This window comes from Aplidium turbinatum, chromosome 2 (genome assembly GCF_918807975.1).
Source record: "Aplidium turbinatum chromosome 2, kaAplTurb1.1, whole genome shotgun sequence".
NCBI classification, from domain to species: domain Eukaryota; kingdom Metazoa; phylum Chordata; class Ascidiacea; order Aplousobranchia; family Polyclinidae; genus Aplidium; species Aplidium turbinatum.
In genome coordinates this window covers 51,769,876-51,780,477 of record NC_137473.1, presented here as the reverse complement: position 1 = coordinate 51,780,477, position 10,602 = coordinate 51,769,876, and the positions used below count along the sequence as shown (strand labels likewise).

At 35.6% G+C, this 10,602-nt stretch overlaps 1 protein-coding gene across 1 annotated transcript; it reads right to left on the bottom strand.

The window, feature by feature from the left end:
• Positions 1 to 217: 217 nt before the first annotated feature.
• LOC145764941 (uncharacterized protein C11orf98 homolog) lies at positions 218 to 10,112 on the bottom strand. The gene is made up of 4 exons (XM_082576648.1): positions 10,010 to 10,112; positions 2,490 to 2,617; positions 1,762 to 1,859; positions 218 to 726 (listed from the first exon to the last, which is right to left on the bottom strand). Exons 1-4 carry the CDS (start codon positions 10,040 to 10,042, stop codon positions 632 to 634), a joined length of 354 nt encoding a protein of 117 aa, XP_082432774.1. The 5' UTR covers positions 10,043 to 10,112; the 3' UTR covers positions 218 to 631.
• Positions 10,113 to 10,602: the final 490 nt, after the last annotated feature.

Genomic DNA, 10,602 nt, shown 5'->3' with positions numbered 1-10,602 from the left:
AGTCAAAAGTTAATTTGACATCGGTGTAAGAGGCTGCAATTAAAAGCAAATACGTAGCGCCTTACGATGTTTGAATAGTTTCTTATGCGAAACTGTGATTTGTATGTAATATCTCTATATGCACATTATGCCTGCATCGATCGCGTAACCACAGCCACTGTACTCCGGACTGTACTTCATCTGAAATCGTGTTTTACTTACACACCGAAAGCAACACTTTCAACCAAATTCCTTACTTTATTATGGACTTCATGATTATTTAAGTATCGCCACAGACAAAAGTGTATCAATCATAAGGTTCAATGGTTCATATAAATCGCTTTGTTTCGCTGACACAAACTCTATGAGAGTCTATATTAACCAAAAACTAAACACAAATCCACAGAAAAACGGCAGCTCAAGTCCAAAAGAATTACGAAAAGTGTTGCAGTAAAGAATGGAATAGCAAAGAATATTGATTTGACCACGGGCTGGAATATAAAAGCTGCATACTGGTGGAGTGGTGGGCACGTGTAAAACTTGTTGAGCATGCACTCAGCACATACTTTGCAATTCAAACTGACTGACCATGACCCAACACCACGTTGTAGGCAAATTACAGAGCAAGTAGTCATGCTGCTAAATATTGCAGTCAAGCTTCAGCCATTTCCACATCTGCCACTTGATCAGGTTTAGTTTTTGATGGTTTTGCTTTGCTCTTTCGGCTCTTTGCAGACGACGCAGATACTGAAAAAAAAAATGGTTCTTGACAAACAGGGAAGAAATTTTAAATCTAAGTGCACATATCAAAATAAGACAACATCCTTCGTGCAATTACCAAAATATGTGAAGTTTAAACTCCAGACTTACAGACATTATTTCAAACACTCAAAGTAAAAAAGGAATTGTTATTTCTTTCGCTCTTGTTATTCTACTTGTCCGCCCCATTAGCTAGTGGTTACGCGCCCGGCTCAAGATCACGCGGCGCTGGTTCGACTCTCAGGGTGTGCGCTTGAGCAACGCATTTCACGACTGCTCTCCATTCAGCGGCACCTAGTAAATGGAATAATTCCCCGGCAACAAGACTTCAGCAATTGGGAAACTTCACTCTGTCAACTACGGTAACCGGCCCTGGGTTAAGAGCCTCTACAAGTATGCGAAACTACCAGGAATAACTTAGCTTGTCAGTCCGAGGATGAAGATTCAAAACCAACCAACTTATTTGTGCAGAATAGAAAAACAATAAAATATTTTTTAATCGTATGGTATATCTGTTTATTTCCTACCATTCATGAATTTATATGTGCTATGCATTAATGTAGTAAATTTGTGTGACTAGATGATGAATGAGGTGCCCGTCTATCAGCTTTACAATTTGGGCCCTGATAGCTTAGTTGGATACGACTTAATGAACAAGATAAGGCAACATTGTATAACTTGTGTGTACAAGCAACACACTTCAAGAATAATTTTCTGGTATCCGTTTGAAAGAAATTAGTGGAAGAAACAATTCACAGGCAACAGTCGACACTTCACCAACCTACAAAAACATCATTCTACGAATCACGGTGATCAACTGATCATGCTTGGTTGCATTGGTAGCATAAAGCCTAGCTTTGAAACTGCCAAAATTAGCTTCCAAAGAGGCTTTCTCAGTCTGAAGAAAAAAAATTCTCACAATTTATCCATCAGTCGATAATAGTGTTTAAAAATTATATGTAAGTAATCGACGCATTTGCAAGGAAAATATTTGGAAGGATTTAATGTGAAGTTGTTTAACACCTTCCATTCTTGCTTTTTCATTTTCGTCTCGACGTATTTGATTTAAGATTTTTCTTTTCTTCTTTCCTGATAAAGTGATGTTTGCCCTTGGACAGCGTCTACAAATGTAGAGTAGTATTACAACAACTGAAGTAAGTACTGTACTTGGGAAGTACACAGCTTAAAAGTTAATATTCTTATGCAGACATATAATAAGAACCGTAAAACAGCACAACTTTGCCCAATATTTGTGAGCGAAGTCTGATCACAATATGGTGTTCACTGTTCATGTATTATTGGGTATGTCTAATGGATGATAATTAACCGTTTTATCCATTAGACAAATCCAACGGAACATGACGATCATATTGTGGTTAGAATTTTACTCACAAATATTGGGAAAAGTTGTGCTGTTTTACGAAACATCTTTGTTTTTTACATTAAATTTTAAGGCCAAATATGAGAAACATTTAAATCACAATAATTTGATGTTAAAACAACTTTGCAGTTTTGCTTGGAATAAAAGTACATTGTAACGCATGAAGAAAGTGGGGTCTGCATAAACTGTTCATTTATATTTATAGGCTGTTAATGTTAAAGGGCATAGGCTAATACAAAAAACAATCATTTAGGTTGATAAAACAATCAATAAATAACTTATCATTGGACCAAAAAAAACTCCTTAGCGTTGTTTAGAATTAATTTTTGCTACCGGTGCTGCAATTAATAATTGATTTGAATGTTTTTACTTTCTTTTTTTTAATATTCCTTTTGGCATAATTTCTGCATCAGGAATTTCAATCTTTGGGGGTGGACGACGACGTTTCTTGCTTTGTTTCATCAGCCGCTTCAAAGATGATATGTTTCTATAGGTTGGCTGAAATGAAAGATATTGCAACTCTAAATAAATGGCAACAAACAATGAAAGTTATGTTGTATTAAACATCATTTTGAAAAATGAATTTATTTTAATGATTAAAGTTAAAGAAAAAAAAACTATTGATTTGTTTTCTTCTTTGTAATATTGTGTGCATTTTTATAACTTAATCTATACATAATGTATACTAAATAATTTTAAGCTACTGTGCTGCAAAAATGAAACAAAATCGACTTTAGGCTGTCCTTAAAGTCTGATTAGTACACAAGACAACAATTTTTTGTTTATCTGTTATATTCACTGTTTGTATGTTTTTGAGGTTGCTGAAAGTGGGTGCTAGTTTTTGTCTAGCGTCAATGGTTTGGACGATATTTGCAAAAAACATTTTCACTGATATTTGTAAAAAATTAGTCAAAATATCGTGCATTAATTGAGATTACAATTTTCTTTAAAGTGCGGCTCAATATCACACAACTTGCTGAAATCATTTATTATTCCTTTTCATCACTTGCTAGATGATGGTGAAGAGTTACATACTTGAAACATGGAAATTTTCAACTCGTGATAGGTTATAAGGTGAAAAATGAAATTAAGGTGAAAAATGAAATTGATTATATTTTAACAAACAAACGGGAAATTGTCCTCAACACTGAAGTCATTCAAAGGGTTAGCATCGGAAGTGATCACAGGATGGTTTGCAGCACTATACGATTAAATGTAAAACAGGAAAGAACTAGAATGATGAGAATATCAAACCCAAAGATGGACACCGAGAGACTGATTTAAAAGGCAGATGAATTCCAAATAGAGTTGCAAAACCGTTTTGAAATACTTGAAAGCGACGTCAAAGATTTAGATGAAAAGACAAAACAATTGAACAATATTATTCAAAAAAGCGCAAAGAAAGTTGGCGGAATAGTCACGAGCCAAAGAGAAGAGAAACTCAAACCAGAGACTAAAAAGATGCTGAAGAAACGCAGAGAAATGATGAGAGAAACATCAAAAGGCAATAGTGAATATCGAGAGTTATGCAAGAACATACGAAAAAGTATTAGACAAGATCTAAGAAAATTCAACACCCTACAGGTGAAAAATGCAATTGAGACAGGCAAGGGATTGAAAAAATGCAACACTGAAAAAGATGGAAACAGAGCGTTGATTCCGGCACTGAAGAATGAAGATGGCTCAGAAACATCAAACAGAGAAAAGATAATTGAAAGATGCGCTGATTTCTATCAAACATTATATAATGACCAAACACAAAACATTGTCACTAAAAATCCAGTCGAACAAATTCCTCCAATTCTGAAAAGCGAAGTTGAAAAGGCAGTCAAACAGATGAAAAATGGAAAATCACCCAGAGAAGACCACATAGTAATAGAGATGGTAAAAGCAGGAGGGGATATTCTACTCGAAAAGTTTTGTGACTTATTTAACAACGCGATCGAAACCGAAAAAGTGCCAGAACAATGGAAGAATGCTATAATTACTCTTCTCTTTAAAAAAGGAAACAAGAAAGACCTTGCAAACTATCGCCCCATTAGCCTACTTTCTCATATTTACAAACTATTTATGAAAATCATCAAGAACAGAATAAGCAGCAGTCTAAATGAAAACCAACCCCCTGAACAAGCAGCTTAAAGACAAGGATTCTCTTGCATTGATCACCTGCATGCAGTTGGGCAGATCTTAGAGAAGATGAATGAATACCAACTACCCATATTTATGGCATTTGTTGATTATGAGAAGGCATTTGATTCCATCAAGCACTCCTCTGTTTTTAATGCAATTCAAATTCATGGTATATCAGATAAAATAGTAAACATTATCAAAATTATCAAAAATATATTATCAAACATATATCAACATTATCAAAAATACATACACAAATGGCACTGCACAAATCAGAACCGAGAAATTAAGTGATAAAATAAAAATTCAGAAAGGGGTGCGCCAAGGTGACACTCTTTCACCTGTTATGTTTACAGCTGCAGTTGAAGAGATATTCAAGAGGCTGAAATCTGAGACTGGACTTGTCATTAATGGACAATTGCTGACCAATCTCAGATTTGCAGATGACATCATCCTTTTTGCACAGTCAGAATATACTCTGCAACAATTGCTTGAGGAACTGAATCGAGAAGGGAAACGAGATGGAATGAAGATGAACAAGAAAAAGACAAAAATAATGTGTAACGAGATAGCAGGGAAACAACCAAGGACGGGTATTTTGATAGATGGAGAAAAGATAGAGGAGGTTGATCAATACAAATATCTAGGAAAAATGATAACACCAGGAAACGACATGGAAACTGAGATCACCCAAAGAATAACATCAGGCTGGAGAAGATTTGGTCAATATAACACTTTTTTAAAGAGCAAGAATATTCCAATTAGCTTAAAACGAAAAATCATGGACACAGTAATATTGCCAACATTAACATACGGAGCAGAAACATGGTCACTCACAAAACAACAAACAAGGAAACTGGCAGCAGCACAAAGGAACATGGAAAGAATAATATTGAACATAAATAGAAAAGACAAGATTAGAAATGAAGTTATCAGAAACAAAACTTGTATCAAAGATGTCATAGAAACAGCAACAAACCTAAAGTGGCAATGGGGGGGACATGTAGCAAGAATGAAAGACAACAGATGGGCCAGGATAACCACAGAATGGACACCAAGATATGCAAGAAGAACTAGAGGGAGACCAAAAAGAAGATGGCGAGATGACATAGAAGAAAAGATTGGCATCACCTGGATGAGAACAGCAAAAGACAGAATGGTGTGGAAACATATGTGGAGGCCATCTGCCAGCAGTGGCATGACCGGCTGATGATGATGATGATAGGTTAAAGTTTTGGCTGTTTACAACTGGCCACATTCTTTGGAGTGTTGGGCTAGTGGCCAAGTTTTTGTTATTTATGCCGTAGTCAGCTGTTGAAGATAAAGAAGTTAGTGACTAGTGGAGTTTGCAGTGTGCAGTTAATAGGGTTAACATGTTTTTAGATAGCTTCATTTGGTAAGAAAAAGTGGAAAAGCAAATGAAGTGCCCCAGTGACCCAAGCTGGATGGTATAAGCTACCAAATTGCACATTCTCTTTAAATGAAAGATCGCAAAACTGTGAAAATTATGCTGGACTGGACATAACACAAGAACCACAATTGGGACATATGTAGAATGTAGATATTGTTACATGATTGCTTTCTTGTTGGGTTTGCAAGGCGACTATACCAAACATTTTTGCTTTCTTAAATTATGGAATAAAAGTTGAATAAATGGTCAGCACACTGTGGTCAGAGCTCACCCCAGGCTTCCACAATGTCAAAATTGTACCACTCATTGAATGGAGTGAAGTGTTCCTTTCACATTCACATATAAAACTAGAGAAAGTTGCTAAACAATTGTAAAAGCATTCCCAGCAAGTTTGTGCCTTTGAACACATTTGCTCAATGTTTCCAAACCTTTCTGAAGCTAAAGCCGGAGCTAAAGTATAAGGGTGGGATATTTGTTGGGCCCCAAATAAGGAAAATGTTGGCATTAAATGACTGCTTTTAAAAAAGTGCATGGCAAGCTTTTCGAATGACAATGAAAGGATTTCTTGGTAACTATAGAGAAGACTACATTATAGTAGTGTCAAATTTGATTGAAAGCTACGAAAACTTGGATGCGGCATGCCCTTATTATTGCACTATTTGCATTTTTATTTGAACTTTTCCATGATAACTTGGGCCATGTAACCAAGGAGCATGGTGAACGGTTTCATGAAGACATTTTAGTTTGAAAAACTCTACCAAGGGATGTGGGATAAGTCATGATGGGAAATTACGTTTGGAGTTTGGTATGGGAGGTTCATACACAAACGAATCACTCCAGATGTCCAATTTTGATTAGGTGTCCAACTGTCCAATAGGGTGGCTCGTTTTTGAACTTTTTTTTTAAATTCTCTCGGGGTAGTGGGGAAATGGTGCCAATGAGTGAGAAAACAATCATGACAAAATTTGAGATTTGTAAAAAATTGTCTTCAGCCTCCTCATGGGGCCCAAAAATCGAAAAATGGGGTCAAAAACGCAATTTTTTTTTTAAATATTTTTAGTTTGGGTAGATACAATATTGTTTAGATATATCTAAATAACCTATAAAAAAAAATTGAAGTCATTTGAACTATTCCTTCAGCTTCCTCACAGCTTCTGAAAATTTTCATTTTGCTGAATATTTTGCATTTTTGTTTGTGGTTACATAACTACAAACTTCGTCAGTGACGTAAATTCAAATAAAAGACGTCACTTTTTCCTACCAAATTAACCCAATTTCATTAAAAAATGACGCAACAGCTCAGGGCAGGTCTATAAAGAGAAATACTTGACGTTTTATAGCTGGCAAAATGTCTAACGCAATTATGTATCATTATGTTTCAGAAGCTGTGAGGAAGCTGAAGGAATAGTTCAAATGACTCCAATTTTTTTTCTTAGGTTAATTAGATATATCTAAACAATATTATATCTACCCAAACTAAAAATATTTAAAAAAAAAATTGCGTTTTTGACCCCATTTTTCGATTTTTGGGCCCCATGAGGAAGCTGAAGACAATTTTTTACAAATCTCAAATTTTGTCATGAGCGTTTTCTCACTCATTGGCACCATTTCCCCACTACCCCAAGAGAATTTTAAAAAAAAGTTCAAAAACGAGCTACCCTAGTGTCCAACTGTCCATACTGTTTGTCTTACTATGTAGTTATTGTGCTTTATTAAATGTGGTACATGTTAACTTGAAATCATGGTTTCAGAAAATTATAATTTGTGACAAAACTAGTGACATTACAAAATTTTAATGTTATTTTTGAAATCAGCGACTCAAAAACATGAAAAAACACTCTAAAATTATAATAAACAAGATGTTTCCAAAAAATTGTTGTCCAGTGTTAAACATACTAAACTGGATAATTGTATATATATATACTTAATTTGTCAAGCTTTTTTATGGATTCAACCAATCTATGCGATTATGAGAATCAGAATACCTTATAGTTTGAAATGTTACATGATAAATGGCTTGTATAGATTTAACCAGTACATATGCAATTAACCACTTTTGTCTGAATGATATAGTGTATATACCTCAGATAAAGCTACATATTCTTTAAGTTAAGAAATATTAAACTTTAGAACATTCAATAAAATTAGGATGCAATCTAGTTCGTACCATGAACAGTTCGGACAGTCAGTTCGTACCTTGAAAAGATCAAGAAAAAAAATTAAAAAAGCCGAAGTCACTGATTGCAGTTTCCACAATCATTTTAAAATGGCAGTGGCTATTTGACCGGCGCCGGTCTTTGAATCTGAAACACTATTTGACCGTCATTACGTCAGTATACAGTCACTTTTTTTTCTTTTTCTCTTCTTCTTCGTTTGAACCTTGTTTTTCGCCACTTCAAGGGTCGAGGGCTCTGCCTTTTACCACCCTTGGGCAGTGGCGGCAACGCGGTCTAGATGTTTGGGCAGGTGTCGAGCAGCCATTGAATTGATTTGTCATCCAATTCACGCAGACCACGCACACCATTTGGCGCATGGTAGAAGCAAAGCAAAAGACGAGAAAGCGCCTATATAAGTTCTAAATCCAACCATTTTATTCAAGTCGTTACGTGGCGAGTGCGATACGTCTCCGGCTCCTATTCTGGAGGAACTAAGTTCGATACTACCCGGAAGCGTTCCGTTTTTTATTTTTATTTTTTTTAATTAAATTTTGACCCGAAGTGTATTTTTGTGGTCAATTTTTAATTTGAGTTGCATTACATTTACATACGACAGACGAAATCGCTTAATCGTATCACCTATTTGCCAGACGTTTTGATACGATTATACGATTGATTCGTTTAACCAATTTGCTAAAAAAAGGTTCGTGGTGAATGGCGTAATTGTTGAGAAGACGTCTATGCTGACTAGGCTGCAACGCACATTACAAACTGATACTTCCTACAACTGTTTACAATTCTGGTTAAACTTTAAAGAGTTTACTAGTTTTCTGTTACATAACACTATGCGGTATGTTCCAGCCAGCAAAACTGGTTGTTTTTACATTGATTTATTATCTGCAGACGTTGAATCAATGTAAAAAAGACCAGCTTTGCTGACTGGGAAGAGCTTGTACGATCAAAGCATTTTTCTGCAAACTGCGGCAATCGGACTTGTTTTCATCTCATCGATCTCTGTGACGTCACAACGTGAACTTTGGCCGTTAAAGTTTTTGATTCAAGCGTGCTATTTTTAGCCTACCAGCTGTGTAGTTTTGAGAATGGAATGTGGCCTACAAAAATAGTGGTATGGTAGAAAAACACAGCTCACACTTATTGTTTGTTTTGAAATCACAAAGGTTTTTTTTTTCAAGTTTTTTGCGCTGTCTGGTAAAATAATTAATTTGCTGTGTTCTTCAACTGAACGAAACTGCACAAATGAAATTACGCACTGCATTTCACAACAGTAGGCTACTTTTATTCAGCAATTTAAAAAAAATTCTCCAAAGTTTTCTGGTTTAAACTTTTGGACATGTTTCCCTCTCAAGCCAAAATGATTCGTCGGCGTCCATTCCTTGGAAGGCCAGTCGCCGACGGATGACATCAAAAGCATTTAAACTTCTTTATTAGGAAGTGTGATTATTCCTTTTGTCTGCTCTTCTGTTTTAATGAAACCCAGCTGTGCGAAAATTGGTTGTTTGCAGTGCGATGTCTAGCACATACCGGTAAGATTATGGCCTGGGATTACAGACACTTGTCTTTGTTTTGATCGCTTGCGTCTGTCACACCTTTGCTTCATTTCGCCTTTGAACACTGCAGACAAAAAGAGACATTCTCTTTTTGCTTACGAGTACAATTATACGATTAAATGAATGAAGTAGGCAAACGTGAAGCAAATCCTGATGCTTTTGTCCGACTTATTCTTTTAAGCGGTATACGCTTAACCGATGTTTTTACTTAACATTAGATTGGATTTGGTTTGGGATTTCAGGTTTTGATTCAAATAAACGATTGATACGTTTGTAATGGCCAATTTGAGTAACTGGACTTCGCTCAAATTCCAAGGATGGGGTCTGAAGTACTTGAGCAAAGTCCAGTTACTCAAATTGGCAATTACAAAGCTAAAACAGTGCTGATCAAAGTCACCCCGGTGAACAAAATCACCCCGGTTGACGGTAGGTTGCACCCATAAAATTATAACAATACAGTAATTGTGAGTCGTTCTGTAATTGCCTTCAAACATTTCTGAATCAAAAATAGCAAAAAAGTTCTGGAGGTCAATGACATAACGAAATGCACATAACAAAGTAAGTTCCAAACCAACTTTTTTCCATATGTTGCAATGCACAGTGAGCATAATCATACTCTACTTACTTTTTTTGGTCGGTTTATTCTCGTTGCACCCATAATTATTTAAAATTAGAATGACAGGCTATCAAAAATTTAACAATATTCTGTCTTATAATTATATTTGTCTATAAAGATGAAATTTTTGTGCAATGAAATCAAATAAAAACACAGTATATTATACAGTGTACTCTAGGTGTACACAAAAACAACACAGCGTAAATATGTCATCACTAGGGCTATTTTTATTTCGACCTAAAAAAAAATTTTGACTTTATTTTTATCAAATTTTGATCTAACAAAATTGCTTATTTGTAGAGGGCACAGTTCTTCCTTGAATTGATACCAGTTACCCAAAGTCCCAAACATAATATTTTGTTGATTTAAACCCAAACGTGTTCAACAGAGGGTTGTTTGCATACCTTATATTTTTCATTTGAGCTGACACGCCAGTGGTCCAAAGCTTCTAGTCTAGAAGTATGCGAAACTGCCAGGATTAGGTTCCCAAAGAAGCTTTCCCAGTCCAAGGATAAAGATTCAACCAACAAGAAATTTTACAAGCAAATAGCTGCCAGGTTATTGCTCCTTCTAACCTATCCCACAATCATAACACATGAAAA